Here is a 20,140-nt window from a genome sequence, read left to right as displayed (position 1 = left end):
CTCAGGTGTGTTTCCGGTTACCTTGTCTTTGGAGTTGAGCACCACGGCCTGGGTGTGGGGGATCCTGCAGACGTGGTGCTGGTGTTCGGCGGTGGGCAGCCAGACCCGGGCCGGCAGCTTGTGGTTGAGCAGTGATAGCTCTGAGATCAGCCGCTGGGTCTTCTGCTCTTTGGTGGGCAGCGTGGCCAAACGCTTCCCGATGCAGAGCAGGGACTTCACGAACTCCCTCTGAGGACGCAGACGGTCCGGCTGAGACGCAGAGACAACGAAATAACAATCAGGAGGGAAAACATGCAACGTCTTTGAGCTATAGAGTCTCAGTTCGGTAAACTGAGAAGAAACGACTCAAATTTTTAGATTTTATTTAAAATGAAAAACACTGCTCGGTGTTTAGGGATTTAACAAGTTGGTTTTCCTCATTACATTTAGGAGGAGGAGGAGGAACGCTGCTGCGAGGAGTTTTGGTTCTTTTTTCTCCTATTTGAGACGTGAACAATGTAAAAAGCCAGCAGTGATCATTTTGTCAATGAATATTTTGACAAATATTTCATTGACAACTTTTTATTCCATGACTTAAATTGTAACGTGAATTTAAAAACTTCACAATAAAAATTACGACGAAATCTTACATTGTTGAGAAAAACAGACGAAATTTCAGGCCCTCTTTCTGCAGACGAGAGAGAAGCTTCAGTACATAAACTACATACATGTAGTTTACGTACAGTGTGTATTTGTGACCTACAGGAGCACTTTGATTTGTGAAATTGGACCCTTGATTATGCAATTTAAAATAATAAAATTAATGAAATAGAATAAAATTTATAATTAAAAAGGAAACCTTTTTTTTAAAATAAAGTGTAATATATATAAATATAAAGATCAGCTGCAGTTCAGCAGTTTCTCCACCAGAGGGCAGAGAAGCTCCACAACCAGGTAAACACGGCTCCAGGTACACAGAGAGCTGGAGGAAGTACTCAGGTCATTTACTGCAGTAAAAGTACTAGTACCACACTGTAAACAGTAAAAGTATAATCAGGCCTTAAAGTATTAAAATGTTGTATTATTATTTCTCCTCTGGTTATTTTATCCATAAACTATTTTCTTTCCCACATCCTACATTTTATCGTTACCCAGACTTAAGATATTATATAAAATATTATTTAGCGATACACAAATCAATAACGTCTCGTGATCTGAAAACTGTTTTAATCCAACACACGTTCTCTTTTAAATATCTTTAAATCCACCAGAGACTCTGGTCTGTTGGAAACACATAAACCAAACTCCAGCCAATAAACGAGGCGCTGTCCAGTCATGTGACCGGCGTCATCGGTCAGTGAGGGCGTCACCTCGTCACATGTTTCATCACATGGCTTAACCCCCCCCCCCCCCCCCGGTTCAGACACATGGAAACGATTCGAAGACGAGATGTTTACGTGACCCAGATTCTGCAGCAGGAAACACAGAAAGCAGCAGTTTCTATTTAATATTAATGCGTTTAATAAAGTATTTATTATGTAAAGGCCTGAACTTTATTAAAAAAGGGACAGAACTTTATAATGCAGCTGCAGGACGGAGACAGATTATTGACCAGCAGCTGTTTTTCTAATCTAATTATTGTTTTAGTCATTTTCAGAAGCACAAATAGAAAATATCTGCCGGACAAACGTGAAGATTTGATGCTTTTTTTTTTTGGCATGTGTGAAAAACCGAATGTATCTGAGCTCCTGTGGTTTTAATGAAGCAGCTCTGGTGTCGTCCCGGGAGAAGTTAGTTTCCTCGGCTCTGAACACATCCAGTAGTTTGACTGAGGATCAAAGCTCAGCTCAGTGTCCTGGACTTCACCAGCTGCTTTGACAGACGGGGATCAGGTTGTGCACCGATATGTTTCCTCTCTGCTGAAGTCTGACTTTAAAGCCGGTTTGAAACAAGTCGAGAAGGAAACGTTAGTCTGATTAAAACAACCACAGCCAGCAGGGACGTGTGTTTCACGCACAGCCTGGGCTACCATGTGACCTGACGTGCTGCTGCTAAACATCAGGTTAAAATGATTTTCCAGGACAGCACGAGATTTTCCAGGACAGCACGAGATTTTCCAGGACAGCACGAGATTTTCCAGGACATTGGATCTTTTCCCTCATTTTCCGTGTGTTTTCCATGACTGAACTGGTCAGTTTGAAGACAACAGCAGAAAGATGTAATTGGATTTCTTAACCCCCCCCGAGCAGTGCAGCAGCTGAAAGTGTCGAGCCTATCAGAGACCTGCAGAGACCTGCAGAGACCTGGAGGCTGCTGCTGTTCACGGGCTGGTCACCACAGACACGGCAGAAGTCGGCAGTGTCGAGACCGACCAGGGCGACGGATCATCTGGTCTGAAACTTGGCATTAAAGGAGGAAACGGCTTCAAGCGCAGCGCAAATGGCTTCTTTTCCGAAAGGTTCTTTCTGGAAGAACGTCGTCCTCTGCAGACCTTCAGTCACTGAACATTTAGCGTCACATCCTGTCTGTGCTGAGAAAGTGTTGCAGGTGTAAAACAATAACATCAGGAGCTTATAAACTTCCAGGACTGTAATGAATCCCACTGCATGACAGCTGATGACGGTTACAGTTTATTCCCCTGCTCAGTAACGGTTTCCTCTTATATTAATAATCCTTACTTATAGAAATATAATTGTTAATGTGATTAAATATTAGAAACAAACTTAAGTCATTACAGGTGTCGTTAATTAATGAATGCATAACAGTCGTGAAACAGTGATTATTCCTCTGACTGTAATTGTCCCCATCGGCGAGCTGGTGTCAGCACGCCGGTCCTGTTTCCTTTGCGTCGCCGCACGAGCCCGCTTGATTAACGACCAGGTGTGAGCGAGAAGACAGATGAAACTAACGTCACGGGCCTCAGTTCTTTTCTTTGCTCCACACTGAAACACATCGGCGTTTAGGTGCAGCTCTAACTTCCAGAAATAAAACTTTGGGACTTTCTTTTTGTTTTGCGGTGCAACAGATCTGAAGGTGTCATTTCCTGTCACTTACTAATATCAAGGCAGACAACTTCCCCTAAAAACCACCTAAATTTACATGGGGTTTGGTGTGTGGCTGTTGGTTTGCTGTAATTTAGATTTGAAGGATGTTTCATCGCCTCTCTGTTATATAAACTGTGTTGTTGTCTGCAGTGTCTGGCTGTAAACCAACACTCCTCCTCCGAGTCAGACATCTGTTCTCTCTCTCTGCAGCAGGATTTTATTTCTCTGCAGGTTTCTCTTCTTCGCTCTCTGACTCCTCTTTAACTTTTTATGTTAAGGTTGGATTATTGAATCAGAGGAACTTAACGAGAAGAGGAACCGCGTTTTTAAGATGTAACATTACACGCTGGCTCCACTTCAGCATACTGCAGCGCTTTGTATGCATTTTATTTTGGCAGAGCACTTCCTGTTGAATGTTTGTGCACTGAAGAACAAACTGCAGGATTCGTCCTCTGTCATTAATATTGATTTGCGGACTTCCATTGTGAAGCCTCCAGTTTGGCATCTTGGCCGTCGCCATCTTGGGTTTTATTTGCAACCAGACGTGACCATATTTGGACGAGAGGGGGCGGAGCCAGGCAGCTTGGTTAGCAAGGTTGATCTGTGATTCACGTTAGCTGGGATGCTAATTTTGGCTGGCGACTGTGAGGCTACGATGTGACTGCAAAACAGGATACAGATGTATTTTTCTCTCTCTGTGACTACTTGGTACTTTTACAGCAAAGTATTTAACAACAATCCAAAGCAGTAGTTAGTAATGAAGTGCGGATATTTCCAGTTATATAAATGTAGCTAAGATATTACAGCGTTATTACTGACCTCCGCTGCTGCTGTTTTTAGTATGGAGTCAGATTTACACTCTGCACCAAACCACGTTCCCTCCACCTCAATACATCTGTTCCTGTTTTTCTCTCTTCTGGTGTATTTACACGTTTTTGTCTTGTAAGTTGATTATTGTGATCTTGAGCCACAGACGGTCCGGAGCTGTTATCAGTTGACCTCTAGATAATAGATTGATGACATTTGTGAATCTGTTCACATCGCGATGCATCTAGAAATCGCATATTTTCCACACCCCTAATAAATAATCATACTAGCAGATTTCCCAGTAGTAATAGTTTTTATTTGTGCTGGTTTGGGTTTTGGGGCCGAGGGGCGGCTGCTGCAAACATTTTAACGACTTGTGATAAACGTTTGAAGCTCTGTTTTTAATACATTTAGCTAGTTTTAGCTACTGGACATAATGTTAGCTCCAAACCACCAGATCAACCCGAAGATTAATGGGAGAGAAAAGAAGAGGAAACAACAACAATCTGTTTTCAGCTTTAGGATTTCTCTCTAATTTTGTTATTTCAAAGTCTCGACTGATTTTTCTGTGCTGGAGCTTTAAACTGTTAAAATATGTGAGGAGTTCAGAACGGGTCTCTTTGCAACAGTTTATTTAACAGCAGCAGAGACAGACAGACGGTCTCCTGGTCGCTCGCTCTCAGCTTCACGCTAATCACCTCAAATCAAAGAGGCTTTAGGAACAATGTCGAGCTTTTTTTGTAGAGAACGAGCAGTTTTGCAGTGATGCACCTGATGGTTCTTATTATGACACTTTTTACTTCAGTAAACTGACTGCGTGTTGAGAAATGAGTGTTACACAAACCCTGAGCGCCTTCTGTAATCTTCTAACCGTAATTAGACTTGTGAAAGAATTACTTCATCTGCGTGCAGGGTTCAGTTTGAGCTCTTTAAAAAGGCCGTGTGTCTTTTGTCTTCTTCAAACATTTTGGGTAAAAAGCCGCTGAGATAAACTTTTATAATCTCTGAATCTATAAAAACCTTTTCTCGGCTACGTGTTCGCTGTTATCAGTCAGGAACTTTCTCTGCTTCAAAAATAAACACTGCAGCTTTTCTTTTCACGTTCAGGGAGATTTTCTCTTTGTCAGGATGTCAAATAATATGAGCTTTGTTAAAGTTTTACTCTCCGTCTTCAGCCGCTCGTATCTCGTCCTTCTCTTAAAATAAAAACCAGAGGAAACTGCGAACGTCAGCAGAAGAGACGTTTACACGTTTCTCTCTCCTCCGTCTCCCTCTCTCATCTTTTTAATTGTCTTTTTTTGGAGGATGAAAAGAGGAAAAAATATTTCTCTCTCTCTGTGTTTGTGCATGAAGAACCAAACGTGGCTCTCAGCCAATCACATTGCACTCTGCGTCTGGCTCCCGGCCAATGGAAGGCCTCGGCCCGCATGTGACTGAACCAGCGGCCAAGAATGTGACAACAGGCGAAAACACACCCTCCTTTCTCAAACGCATGAACCCCAGTTGTCTTCAGGAGCCACAGACTGGAAACCAGTCGGCCTCTCTGCAAAAGAGAGCAAAGAGGGCGACGGGACCTCGGACAGCAGCCCGCAGGTGACTCAGCCGCTCAGGTGGAATAAAAGGGCCACATGTTTAATTCTGGCTCCATCTAGAGCAGAACTGTGACGACTTCTCTAGAGCGGCGTCGGAGTCGCGTGTCAAACGGTCAGAGCTGGATCTGATCTTGACCACATGCAGCCTTAGTGTTTGACCGTGAACACGTTAAGCCTCGTGCGGATGGCCGTTCACGCTACGCAACTCGCCGTCTCACACGTGAAAAGTGCGTTTCCACCGCGGCCTAAAGACCTGCGGAGATCAGGCAAATGAACCGGCTGACGTAGGCCTGCACGGCGACGCACGGCGACGCACGGCGACGCACAGACATCATTATTTATAACCACGAGCAACATTTATAAATGAACATCGGACTGGAACATAAGAAAAACTACAGGCTGTGTTTGAGCATTAAAGCAGCTTTTTGTGTGGGAGACACGAGAGAAAGTCTGTTACACGTTTAAAAACAAACTGGATAAAACCTAAAAGAAAGCAACACAGAAATAAAGAGGCGACAGTTTGGAAGCTTATTAAAACTCTGACGGTGGAAAAGAGACGAGCAGTCGCAGAAAAACAGTCGACATGCTCGAGTTAAAGCCTTTAGTCTCGGAAAGTCCCCCCCCCCCGAGCAGGGACTTTTTGTGTGGTAAAATACAGACCCTGGAACTAAATTTAGACCCTGGTCCCTCCGGGGAACGCCCGTAACGCCAAAGATGGCGGTTATCGCGCCCCTCCCGCTAGAAAGCCAATTGTCTGCTTTTAACAGCCAAAACGGGAAACATTTCAGCCAATCGTGTGACTCCACTCACGTAAGAGTCTGTTTTACTTCGACTGCGCGGAAGCGGTGACGCATGCGTAATATTAGCATAACCGGTCGGGAAAAACGCTTTTTTAACCTTATTTTGGGGCAAAAAACTGTGAAACTTTTTCAGTGATTTTCATCAGATTTTACTGCCGATTCTATTGACGTAGTTTTTATGTCGCGGTGAAAGTGCAGTTCTGGCTCTCTGTCCATTCGTTCAGACAGGAGCCTGGTCTGGTCAGTCTGATACAGCTGCCTGGAGGCGTTGCCAAGATGGCGGCCGACTTGCCTATAAGCGGCGCTCACACACATTTGGTCCACGACAGGACTGATCTCAGTCAAAGGTTCATTTTTGAAAGCAGTATTTGTTTTATTGTCTTGACTGTTAATTGTTCCTTAAACAACCGAAGTTTCATTTAAAAGCTGGTTTCAGTGATCGACAATCAAAAAGGTCGTTGGTTTCAGGAGAAGTTGTGACGACACAACAGCGTCGCCGCTCCAGGGTCAGACGTAACCGTCATAAATCCCACGTGAGACTCAACAATGAGACAGATATAAAGATTCTGGTCCTCACCTCCTCGTGGACAGCTTCCACTTTGGGGTTACTCCCCGTCCGTCGGAGGCCGGAGCCGGGTCCGCTGCTCGCCATGGTGGCGTCCGACTTGGATCTCTGGTGGGTCCTCCTGGACGGAGAGACAAACACCTCCTCCTCCCCCTGTACGGGGCTCTCCGGGGCGGGTCCGGCCGTGGAGAAGGAGGGGGGGGACTCCGTGTTGCTGCTGTTGTGCCTCCGGTGACAGCGGCGGTGGGACGGCGAGGACGCCGGGCCGTCGGACACGGACGCCGAAGCTGCTTCGGGAGCGTCGGAAGGCGGCGCAGAAGGTTTGAGTTCGTCGGACAGGATGAGCTTTCGGAGTTTGGAGCCTCTGGAATGACGCTGCGTGGAGATGTGCATGTCGGAGGAGTAAGCGCCCAGCAGCCAAGCCGTCAGCAGCGAGAAGGTTATACTTCCTCTGCAGCGGTGGATCTGAGAGAGGCGCAGAAAGACGTTAGATCAAACACCAAAGATTACACTTACAGCTCGTTCAAGACGCTTTCCAACGGGGCCCGGGGCCATTCGGCTCGGTAGTACGACCACAAGGACAGACTGCGGATTGAGTCCCATGAGCCGTCCAGGCTTCCGTCTATGGTAATGAGCTGATCCCTAATCCTGTCCAGCACCAGGGCACACTGTCTCCTCCAAAAGTCGTGGAACAGGAAGGCAGATTCCTTTGTTTCAGTTGGGTTTAAGATCAAAAGATGAGACAAGAGTTCAGAATCTCAGCTTTTATTTGCTGGTATTCACGTCTAGATGAGTTAAACAATCAGGACAAACCGCCATACTGGAACATGTGACTGATGTTTCTTGTTGCCTTTTAGCTTGATGGTCCAAACATTAAATATCTCTGCATGACTAGTCTCAGTTTTCCTCCTTGGTTCAAACCTATAAAGACAGCATTTCCTGTTAAAGAGGATAAACAACATGAAGACCAGAGATCTGTCTGTGGGAGAAAAGCAGGACAATCGAGCAGAGTCATCGGACAAACATCGAGCACAACAACGTGGAACGTCCTGAAAAAGACAGAAAATACTGGTGTACTGAGCAGCAGACGTCCAACACGTCGGCCGAGGAAAACAACAGTAGCTGATGACAGAAATATGTTGAGAGCTGTGAAGAAAACATCAGCAACGACCTCCACAGTGCAGAGTGAAGGTATCACAATCCACTGCTGGAAGAAGACTCTAGAAATCTAGAGGCCGCACCACAAGATGCAAACCTCTCATCAGCAAGAAGACTCGGAAGGCCAGACTGAAATTTGCAAAGAAGTACAGAGATGAGCTGCAAAAGGTCTGGAACACAATCTGATGGACTGATGAGACCAAAGACCAGATTAATGTCTAGCAAAGTGATGGAGAAAGAAAGGAAGTGCTGATGATCTGAAGCAAACAAGCTCATCTGTGAAGCCTGCTGGAGGTGATGTCACGGCTGCTTCTGGAACAGGCTCAGTAATATTTATTGATGATGTCACTGATGATGGTCGCAGCAGAATGAAGTCAGAAGTGGACAGAAACATTTTGTCTGCCAGTTTACAGAGAAATGCATTGAAACTAATGTGGAGGAAGTTTATCGTGCAGCAGGACAATGAGCCAAAGCACACTGCCAACAAAACAAAGGACTTCATCAGGGGAATGAAGAATGAACAGTTTGGTGATGTCGATGTGTCGCCGGCTTCAGGCAGTTATTGCAAGCAAGAGTTCTGCCACCAAATATTAAATGTTATTTCCTTTAAGATGATTTGTTCCTTTACTTTTGCTCAATGCTGTGGTCTGATACAAACGGTGCTTTGTCCTGATTGTTTAACACATGTAGACGTGAATACCAGGAAGTAAAAGCTGAAACTCTTGTCTCATCTTTTGATCTTAAACCCAAACGTCTTCAGGGAACAACAAAAACAAAGGAACTTGCCTTCCTGTTCAAAGACTTTGAGGGGACTGTAGGTTTACCCAAAGAGGCTGGATTGTGGGATCCCCTGACAAATAAGATTCATCTTTTGGCCTTTAAAAGGAAACGGGGACGACCAACCCGCTTTACAGTCCATTCGCACTATGCCTTACTAATCAGGTGTCTGAGGACTCACCAGGTACGGTCTGATGGCGTCTCCCACCTCGGTGTCCATGTGCACGTACATGTTGAGCAGCTGCGGCAGGTAGAAGTCCACCTCGCTGTCGGGGAAACTGAAGAGGCGGTTCCCGATGTACGCCTGCACCCCCGGCTCCTTGGACTTGTACAGGTAGGAGATCGCCATCGAAACGTCAAACAGCTTGGACTCGAAGAGGCGCAGCAGCCACGACTGTTTAGACGATGACGACGAAGCCGCCGCCGCCGCCGGCAGTAAAGACGACCCCTGCTGGGCAGAAGGAGGTGGGTCTCGCTGGGAAGTGCCTTGTTTTTCCCCATCCTTCCTAGAACTAGCCTCCTCGTCCTCGTCTTCTTCTTTGATGGAGCTGGTGTCCGGGCTGATGTGCCACTGTGGGCTGGAGCACTCTGTTACGTCTGTGTAGTGTTGTTGTTGTTGTTGTTGTTGTTGTTGTTGTTGTTCAGGCGCTTCCTTGTTCTGCAGCTTGACCTTGAGGAGAACTTCCTGGCAAGCCTTCAGAGCCACTTCCGGGTCGATGACTGGAAGCAGAAAACAAAGAGGTCAGACGGATCGTAACCACGGTGTTAAGGAATATTCTTGGATCTCCTCGGCCGGGCTCGATAAACCACGCTACGCTACGCCGAAACTTCTTCACACCTGAAGCTCGCTCACAATATTTCTTCAACAGTTTGTAACTTTCAGACCAAGTGCGACGTGAGGGTTGGGGACGGAGCGATTACATACAAAGTCAACGCAAAATGCATTAAAAAAAACGACAAACACTGGACATTGCTCGGAGAAAAGAAAGCGAGGAAGCTGATCTACCTGGTGAGTCTGTAACTTGATTCCAGCTGCCTGTGAACAAGTTAGCATAGCATCTCCCTGATCGTACAGAACTCCATTCAGAAAACGAGCATTTTAAAAGTCGCATGTTTAACAAATCTGCATCATGTTGTCGTTTTTTCAGCATCGTTTTGATCCATTTATTGCAATTAAAATATTTATTTTGGTTTCATACAGCTGTAGTAATCTCTCAAATCAGCCACCTAAACCAGCAGCAGAGGGAGGCGTCGGCAGACTACGCTGTCGTCTTTTTCCCGTATCTTCCCATCCGCCACCCGTTATCACGGCAGCAGGTGAGCCGCTTGCTTGTTAATGACGCAGCCTGTCAAACAACCGAAACCAACATCTGCTCCCTGTGTGTTCGATGCTGCTTAATTCTTCTCCACCTCTCTGCAGCCTTCGACACCATTCTTCTCACTCGCCTCTCCGAACTCACTGGCCTCACTGGTATTCCTGGTTTCAATCCTACCTCACCAACAGGCAACATCACCCTTAAGGGCATCTGCTCTGAATTGGCGCCAGTCTCACACGGCGTGCCTCCAGGATCGGTGCTTGGCCAGCTACTATTCAATATCTACATGCCACCTCTTAGGTTGATCACCCGGAAACTACACTTCCACTGCTACGCTGATGACACCCAGCTCTACATCAGCACTAAACCTCTTACTCCCCTTCCACCAGTGTCGCTTATTAACTGCCTGAGGGACATAAAGAACTACTGACAGACTCCAGCATGTCCAGAACTCTGCAGCTAGAATGCTCACACAAAACTTGGACTTCACATCACTCCCGTCCTGAAGAAGCTTCACTGGCTGCCAGTTAAGTCCCGGATCAAATATAAAATCCTCCTCCTGACGTACAAATCTCTCCCTGCTCCCAGTCTTTGTGCTAAGCTAGGCTAGCATATTCTCCCTGCTCCCAGTCTTTGTGCTAAGATAGGCTAGCATATTCTCCCTGCTCCCAGTCTTTGTGCTAAGCTAGGCTAGCATATTCTCCCTGCTCCCAGTCTTTGTGCTAAGCTAGGCTAGCATATTCTCCCTGCTCCCAGTCTTTGTGCTAAGCTAGGCTAGCATGTTCTCCCTGCTTCCAGTCTTTGTGCTAAGCTTGGCTAGCATATTTTCCCTGCTCCCAGTCTTTGTGCTAAGCTAGGCTAGCATATTCTCCCTGCTCCCAGTCTTTGTGCTAAGCTAGGCTAGCATATGCTCCCTGCTCCCAGTCTTTGTGCTAAGCTAGGCTAGCATATGCTCCCTGCTTCCAGTCTTTGTGCTAAGCTAGGCTAGCATATTCTCCCTGCTTCCAGTCTTTGTGCTAAGCTAGGCTAGCATATTTTCCCTGCTCCCAGTCTTTGTGCTAAGCTAGGCTAGCATATTCTCCCTGCTCCCAGTCTTTGTGCTAAGCTAGGCTAGCATATTCTCCCTGCTCCCAGTCTTTGTGCTAAGCTAGGCTAGCATATTCTCCCTGCTCCCAGTCTTTGTGCTAAGCTAGGCTAGCATATTCTAGCGACTGAGACCATAAACTCATTAGGAAAGTGTTTACTGAGGGAATAAATCAGCTGAGAAGTAGTCAAACATTAACACCAACTCGTCACATCACTACAACTCTTACACGGTGCAAAACAACAACGGCAGGATTTTGATTCGCTAATGTGATTTTTTAGTTATTGAATAATGGCGTTGCACCGGCCCCGTTACTTTTCACCGGCCCCGGCCATCATTACTGTGGAGCCCTGCTTGGTGATAACAACCTAAAACAATCTGTTCTGCCCAGTTACCTTGGTCGACCCCCAGATCCATCTCCATGGCGTCCTCCGAGATGACATCCAGAGGGGGGCTGGGCCCCCGCGGGTCGCCGCCGCTCGACGTGCCGCTGCTGCCGATGCCTTCGCTGGCGCTGCTGCTGCTGCCGAGGCTGCCGGTGCTGCCGATGCTCCCGCTGGGGCTGGAGCTGCGGGGGCTGGCGCTGGGGGAGGACGGCTGCTCGCTGAGGGGGGGCGGGGGCAGCTGCAGCTGGGGACGGGGGTGGTGGTGGTGGTGATGATGGTGGTGATGGTGGGCAGGGCAGTCAGAGGAGCTCTCAGAACAAGAGGAGGAGGATGAAGACGAGGAGGAAGAGGAGGCGCTGGAGGGGGAGGAGGGGCAGGAGAAGGTGGTGGGGGAGGAGGAGGAGGCAGGTGGAGCGGGTGGGGCTGAGTGGGAGGGGCTAAGGTGGAGCGGCAGCAGAGCCGGGGACAGGGAGACCTCGGCGTCGGCCATTTTGGAAGTGGAGGCCTACAGGGAGAAAAATGTTAATGATGAGATGATTAATTATTTAACGTTTCAGCTGGTCAACAAACAGTTAATGTTTCACACACAAACACCACGGAGAGGCTGGGTGTGTGCGTCGTGTCTCTGCTTCCCCTCCCACCCACGCATCAAGGTGTGTTTTATGTAACGCCCCCGGCGCCTGCACGCCAACCCGTCTGAACGGGAAGTACATTTTATCCGACCGCTCCGATCACAGACCTTCCTAAATTCTTCCTGCTGATAAACCCTGACGAGAAGCGGCAGGCGTGAACATTTGTTGATAAACTGATAAGCGCTTTGTTCGGATCTCCCTGCATCGACCCCGAGCAGGGCTGCTGAAGATCTTTATTATTAATCTCTACTATGATCTGAACGTCTTCAGCCTGTCGGGTCTCAACAAATCTGAGGAAATCAGTGTGGAATCTGTGTTTGTGACGCAGGTGATCTTCATCCTCCTCCTCTCTGTGAAGAGGAAGATGTCTGTTTCTGTTTCCTCTCCTCCTTGTTAGACTTCATGTTTCCTCCGGCGTCACTCAGATCACAGACCAGCAGCTGACCCGGTTTCTGTCTGACCTCCTGAAGCTGCTGACTCTTCACTCGTCTGCTGCTTTATATGCAGTTTTAAAGGAAACACTGAACCTCACAGGAAACAGCAGCAACAGCATATTCTCCCTGCTCCCAGACTTTGTGCTAAGCTAGCATATTCTCCCTGCTCCCAGACTTTGTGCTAAGCTAGGCTAGCATATTCTCCCTGCTCCCAGACTTTGTGCTAAGCTAGGCTAGCATATTCTCCCTGCTCCCAGTCTTTGTGCTAAGCTAGGCTAGCATATTCTCCCTGCTCCCAGACTTTGTGCTAAGCTAGCATATTCTCCCTGCTCCCAGACTTTGTGCTAAGCTAGGCTAGCATATTCTCCCTGCTCCCAGTCTTTGTGCTAAGCTAGGCTAGCATATTCTCCCTGCTCCCAGACTTTGTGCTAAGCTAGGCTAGCATATTCTCCCTGCTCCCAGACTTTGTGCTAAGCTAGGCTAGCATATTCTCCCTGCTCCCAGACTTTGTGCTAAGCTAAGCTAGCATATTCTCCCTGCTCCCAGACTTTGTGCTAAGCTAGGCTAGCATATTCTCCCTGCTCCCAGACTTTGTGCTAAGCTAGGCTAGCATATTCTCCCTGCTCCCAGACTTTGTGCTAAGCTAGGCTACCATATTCTCCTTGCTTCCAGTCTTTGTGCTAAGCTAGGCTACCATATTCTCCTTGCTTCCAGTCTTTGTGCTAAGCTAGCATATTCTCCTTGCTTCCAGTCTTTGTGCTAAGCTAGCATATTCTCCTTGCTTCCAGTCTTTGTGCTAAGCTAGCATATTCTCCTTGCTTCCAGTCTTTGTGCTAAGCTAGCATATTCTCCTTGCTTCCAGTCTTTGTGCTAAGCTAGCATATTCTCCCTGCTTCCAGTCTTTGTGCTAAGCTAGCATATTCTCCTTGCTTCCAGTCTTTGTGCTAAGCTAGCATATTCTCCTTGCTTCCAGTCTTTGTGCTAAGCTAGCATATTCTCCCTGCTTCCAGTCTTTGTGCTAAGCTAGCATATTCTCCCTGCTTCCAGTCTTTTTGCTAAGCTAGCATATTCTCCTTGCTTCCAGTCTTTGTGCTAAGCTAGCATATTCTCCCTGCTTCCAGTCTTTGTGCTAAGCTAGCATATTCTCCCTGCTTCCAGTCTTTGTGCTAAGCTAGCATATTCTCCCTGCTTCCAGTCTTTGTGCTAAGCTAGGCTCGCATATTTATATTTATTTATAAAATAAAAAGTACGAGTACCTGGAAGTTTTACTTTAAAGGTACGGTCAACGATTGTAAATGGTAAACTAACAAACTGGCGCCATGTTCCAGCTGTTCCAGCTGTTCCAGCAACGTTAAAAAAGACTTTCCCAAAAAATCTGTTTCAGACATTAAAAAAACATTCATCCTGATGACATCATCATCATCGGCAGCAGCTTCATCTGACAAACATGTGGGGAGACCGTGCATGATGTCATCACACGTGTGTGGAGGAGGGTGAAGCAGGCCGCCGCCCACGCATCACATCTGGAAACCATCACACACGTTGCCATGGAGGCGGCGTTCACAGAGGGGCTGAGCATGATGTCATGAGAGACTAAGAAGCGTCGCAGACTCCAAACCAGGAAAACTGTGTAATAAAATAAACGATGATTTAAAGCAACAATATATTATTGACGAAGCTGCCGGCGGAATATAAAGCAGCTCCTCCTTCACCAGCTGCACCTGAATGCATCACTAATCCAGTAGTATTTCTACACAGGGACATCTGAGTACTGTTTTGAATGAGTAACTGCTGTTTGACCTTTGACCTGCTGATTGGTCGTCACGTTGGAAAAAAAGGAGAGAGACTGAGGCGTAGAAAGTTTCTGACCTTCGGTCCCGTTTTATCAGCTCTTCTTCTGCAGGAACAATAAAAAGGTGACGTGTTCTGAATCAATCGATAACTTCACGTCAGAGAAGAGTCCGTGTTTCTGAACTGAGTTAAAGAGTTCGTTCTTATCGAGACTCCGGCTGGACGTCGGTCAACACTTTGAGAAACAAGCGTTTAAGAGGAAGAACGCCTCCTCTAACATCAGAGAAATTAATATTGTACGTAACCAAACAGCAAATCTAAAGAGTCTAAATGTTGGTGTTGAAATGACTCGTTGGTACAGAAAGTTTTGAATCGATGCAGTTTAGGGCCGAACGTTTTTTTCAAATCCAAATTAGCCAATTGTGAAGACGGCGATTAAAAAGGTTTACGTTAATTAAACATCTGGGGTCTCATTTATAAAACGGAGTAGAAACCTCACTAAAAGTGTACGTGAGACTTGTAAAACTGAGCGTACGCACACTTATAAAGTATAAAGTTCCCTTTATAAATCACAATCAACTTGAAATGTGGCGCCTGTGAGGGAGCGCCATGTCCGAGCCTCCAAACGCTCAGTGAAGCTCGTTAATATTAACGCGTCCTGACTGCAGGAAGAAAAGGAGGCGGACTCTGAATCTAACTCAGGGACGCCGACGTTCCTTTTGGTGAAGCTGTTTATTGGGTAAAAAAAACAAAAACGCACTTTCACGCAATGCTTGTGCACCGGAGCTCCGCCCCTTTATAACCGACCTGCAGGAAGGGGCCTCCCTCTGAGTAGTGACGTCGCCGGCTGGAGGGGCCACACAGGGACGACCCAGGTACTGATCTGGAGTCCCCGTTTGAAAAGAGAGGAAACCAAATGACTTCCTCTGAGTTTAAACATTTATTCACACAAACAGTCGACTCGCTGAACGAGACGAGTTCAGTGAAGAAATAAAACCGTGTTTTATGTCACGTAACGTGTTTTTACAAGCAGTCACCTCCGTAATATCGTACATGAAACTCTTGTATTTGCTCGACTGACGCACTGAAAACGGCATCAGTTTAAACGTAATTTGTCTCCTGTTCACCTTGTTTAGGAGAATAAATAAAGTATTAATTAATCTGATTCAACATATTTGAGGCTCTTTTGCAGAAACAGAATCTCAGTTTGTGTTTAAGATCCTGAATCTGGATCTTTTTGTGGCTGCAAATGATTTTAAATTGTGGGTTTTTTTGGCGCACTTCGGGGAAAAAATCAAAGTCAGTCAAACGGGTGTTTGTTTATTCAGAACGGCTGTAATACTCAGACGGGATCTTTGGATTTATTTCACACAGCCTCTTCATTTCAAACCGTTTCATCCTTTTAAATCGTTTTAAACAGTCACACAGTTACAGATTCATCCCGTTGTCGTCCCTGTGTGACAAACCCGCTCAATCACAAGCATTGGGACTAAAGTTTTCTTATTTAGATGTTAAAGGACTGAAAAAGCTTTTACTTAATTTTACTTGGAGATATTTGTTGACAAAGATTTTATCATGAATATTTTGAATGTTCTCTCTCAGATTTGTGAACTGATCCACTGTTTGACCATAAAGAGAAGTTTAAACCACAATTAACCATCAGGTTTCTTCAACTTCAAAAATCAGCCTTTAAACGCAAGAAAAAACTATTTGATACTTATCGTGATAATTATCGATATCGAAAGATTTGAAACTTTTTATCGTGATAACATTTTCGGCCGTATCGTCCAGCCCCAGATTAAACTGTAACGTTTGACGTATTCTAAATATATCTGCGAGCTGCTCGTCTCTAGTTACAGTCGGCGGGTCAGAAATGATTAAACCAGAATCTAACAACGAAGTTCTGTAACGTTGCCTCTTCTTTTGAATTTGAAACGCTAGTGTGAAATCTCAGAGTTGCTGCTCCTAACTGTAGACCGTCATTTAGCATTAGATTAATTAAACAGCAGCGTTTCCTCTGGGTCACAACATGTTTTAGAAAGTGGTCATCGTGGCAGATTATATGGAAGGTCAGAACTACTGCATGACATATATATATATATATATATATATATATATATATATATATATATATATATATATATATATAATTATTTGCCTCTGTAGGAGAGCCCTGCTTATTATCATTATTATAGCAATGACATTAGATGTGATGTGTGGTATTATTCGTAGTAATAGCAGTAGTGGTATATGGGTCATTTTTATAGTTTCTGTTTTGCTGCCCCCAGAATACACTATTTACTTTAATGTTCATTAGTAGTAGTACTCCATAATTTATAACAAAGATATTTTTTTTTTTACATGTTTTGTAGTTTTTGACTTTTATTCATCAAAACGATATATTTTGTTGTACTTTTGTTCAAAGTACTATTTAAAACGATGAAAAAGTGTATTTTTACACTGCATTATGTCCTGTGTCTTAGGGAGGTTTCAACATAACAGTTTAGGGATAATCTTTGTTTATGTCACGAGTTCCTTAAAACAAGGGGGGAAAAACCCCCAATATCAGCCGAAATATCGGCGATCGGATTTTAAAAATCTCACATATCGAAATCGGTATCGAACTTAAAAATCACAGAAATCCTGTTTTATTATCGTTGCAGCTGAAGCCGGTTCAAAACTTTTTTGGTGCAAGGTGAGAAGAAGAAGAGGAAGGTGTGCAACTGATGATGTCACACACACCTGCATCAGACAGTGAATCTTCCAATCACAGCGCGGCGTCAGACTCAGGTTTCAGCAGCCACCGGTTCACTTTTCAGCTTCAGTTTGTTCCTGCCGGCTCGTTACACTGAAGCTTTGCCAACAGAGCTGAAACTCTGCCGAACAAACACTGATGTTTACAAGGCGCACGACCGCAGCTGGGAGCAATGCATCCTGGGAGCAATGCATCCTGGGAGCAATGCATCACAAGTTGGCATAGCCTGAGATAAATCTTTGTACATGTAGTTTTGTTTCTGTCTGCACACACGGATCTGTGAGTTAGTGGCGTTCATAAAGTTCACAATAGAGGCTGATTATGCTAAGCTAACTGCTGCTATCACACTAACGCGTTATTTGTGGTGAAATGAGATTTAAAGGCTTTGATCTTGTTTCCGGTCAGAGGTGTGCGGTTCTCCCACCTGAACGCTGAGTTTTACAGAGCGTCAACAAACGCAGCGTCTGGAGGAAGGTGTGACGCGAAGTGACGTGTGCAGTTCAGGGCAAAGTGTGAAGTTTATTATCACTACGTCACAGCTGAGACACGGGACCACGCAAAACAATCAAAGTGATTGATCCTCCGCTGTGAGCTGGAGTCCCACAGCAACATGTTGATGTTTTTATACTGGTATTATGGACACATTGTACCACAAATACACGGTGAATACTTCTGGAAACAGCTTAATACTGCAGTTTTACTGTAGAAGTACTGCAGCAGAGGAGCTAAACGCGCAGGATCACTGAGTATTACGGAGATATTTGCGAGTATAATCGCAGGAGGAGGCGGAGAGCCGCTCCCTCCTGGTGGAAACTGACCGGAGGAAGGAGGCGGAGAGCCGGGCTGCAGCAGGCCCGCGGCCCGGGGGTTGAACCCGGGCGGCCAGCAGCTAGTTTAACCGAGTAAAATCCAACACACACACCGAGAAAGCGAACAGGAGCCCGGAGGAGAACCGAGCCGGTCCGGGAGGAGACCTACCGGGTAACTGAAGCGTCTTCACTCCGGTTTAAACGTCCCGACACTCGGGCTGTAATCCGCGTTTCGTCCCGGGAGTTTCCGAGTTGAATCGAGGACTTTAATCCAGGATGTAGTCCTGGCTTCAGGTTCTGATGCGATCCATAGGGTCCGGGGTTTCTGGCCTGGCTCCGCTCGGATCGGGTTTGACTCTGCCTGCTTTAAAAGCAGCAGTGACGCAACATCCGTCAAGGCAGCCGCAGTCCGAAACGACCGGAGCTTCCGGTAAATGTTTACACAATAAAAGCACAAAAAAACAATAGGAATTTGAACATGTTTTTTTTTTTGTCGGTTATTCATGTTTATGTAAAAGATAAGTTTCTAGTATGTGTTTCCTGTTTCAAGAATCCTGAATATAAATCTGTATAAAAACAGATTTAAACCTCAACACTTATTTTATATATGTTTACAGCTGAACTGATTAGTCAATAAAGTAGTCGATCAGTCGAAAGTTAAACAATTTTCACCTCTTTTACTTTCTAACATATGATAATTACTTACAAAACAACCTGAAAACAGTCGAGAGTCTTGGAAACTATTACAAATAATTTCAAGACGTCGCTTTGTGCTTCACATTATATATTGATTAGTCCAGAAAATCATCTGCATATTAATGAATAGCGAAAACAATCATTACTTGCTGCCATGTATTTATGTATTTATCATTTCACTGTACAAAAAGTATTTATGTATATATGTAATGTATATTTTTTATGTATAAAAGACTGTTAAGTCTTGCAGAAAATCCATCCATCCGTCATCAACAGCTTATCCTGCGTACAGGGTCGCGGGGGGCTGGAGCCAATCCCAGCTGACATCGGGAGAAAGGCGTGGTCCACCCTGGACAGGTCGCCAGGCCATCGCAGGGCCACACATAGACCTTATAGAAAATATAAATGTAAATTATTAAACTTGAAAAGCATGTTTACAGATTAAATTATACATGACAAATGTACCACCTGTGTGTATTTGTACTTTTCCCCAGAACTTTTACATGTACCAGACAAAAAGTGAAAATATTAAATATATAAAACCTGACAATAATCAATTAAAATAGTTTTGATATTTATATTTGAACGAACCACCATGTGACCTGCAGATTTTAATAGCACGACAGAATATGCTTCTGTTTTATTTTCTTGCATTTGAATTTATTTGAACCTATTTTGACATTTTCACAAAGCTTTTAATTTGAAGACCAGACTACATCACTTCCGATTTCACTCAGGTTACCTTGACAGCGCCGTTGGTTTTGGTTCTGTTTCCGGTTGTATATTAAATATATTAAATTCAGCCGTTCGCCCACTTTACTTCCACTTTGGTTAAAATAAACAGTGTTTCCTTTAAAACCATTTTAATTCCGTCACATTTACCTTTTATTACTTTATCAGGTGGATTTAGTAAAAAAAATAAAATTAATTTCTTCTTTTCAATGAAAATATTTTATAATATTATATAATTAATCAGTTAATAACATGTCAAAATGTACTTACATTATGTAAGGACTTTATTATATTATATATTACATAATATTTATAGATTTCCTATTTTTTTAATTACTTCTATCTGGATATTTATATTTATATTAAAGCTGCATTAGAGCGCCACCCAGTGACCAACAGAGGAAACAAGGAGAAGATTAAAAGAGAGCAGATAAGAAAGTGGGGAAAGGAAAAGAGGACAAGGAAAGGAAGAAAGAGGACAAGAAGCAAGAGGACAAGGAAAGGAAAGAAGCAAAAGATGTCAAGGAAAGGAAGCAAGAGGACAAGGAAAGGAAAGAAGCAAAAGATGTCAAGGAAAGGAAGCAAGAGGACAATAAGCAAGAGGACAAGGAAAGGAAGTAAAAGATGTCAAGGAAAGGAAGCAAGAGGACAATAAGCAAGAGGACAAGGAAAGGAAGTAAAAGATGTCAAGGAAAGGAAGCAAGAGGACAAGGAAAGGAAGAAAGAGGACAAGAAGCAAGAGGACAAGGAAAGGAAAGAAGCAAAAGATGTCAAGAAAAGGAA

General features: G+C 44.8%; 1 protein-coding gene across 1 annotated transcript in view; it reads right to left on the bottom strand.

The window, feature by feature from the left end:
- Positions 1–19,868, bottom strand: part of LOC119906888 (phosphatidylinositol 4-kinase beta-like) — a 33,870-nt gene extending 14,002 nt beyond the window's left edge. Inside the window, exons 1-5 of the mRNA XM_038724326.1 lie at positions 18,099–19,868; positions 11,518–12,013; positions 8,904–9,442; positions 6,800–7,252; positions 22–249 (exon numbers count right to left, since the gene is read on the bottom strand). Of these exons, the coding sequence (XP_038580254.1) occupies positions 22–249; positions 6,800–7,252; positions 8,904–9,442; positions 11,518–11,998 (1,701 nt within the window). The 5' untranslated portion in view covers positions 11,999–12,013; positions 18,099–19,868. The remainder of the gene's footprint in view (positions 1–21; positions 250–6,799; positions 7,253–8,903; positions 9,443–11,517; positions 12,014–18,098) is intronic.
- Positions 19,869–20,140: the final 272 nt, after the last annotated feature.

The sequence above is a fragment of the Micropterus salmoides genome, unplaced genomic scaffold, assembly GCF_014851395.1.
Source record: "Micropterus salmoides isolate LMB-PRFRI ecotype aquatic unplaced genomic scaffold, ASM1485139v1 Ms_hic_scaffold_17, whole genome shotgun sequence".
NCBI lineage: Eukaryota > Metazoa > Chordata > Actinopteri > Centrarchiformes > Centrarchidae > Micropterus > Micropterus salmoides.
This window is presented reverse-complemented; position numbering and strand designations above follow the sequence as displayed.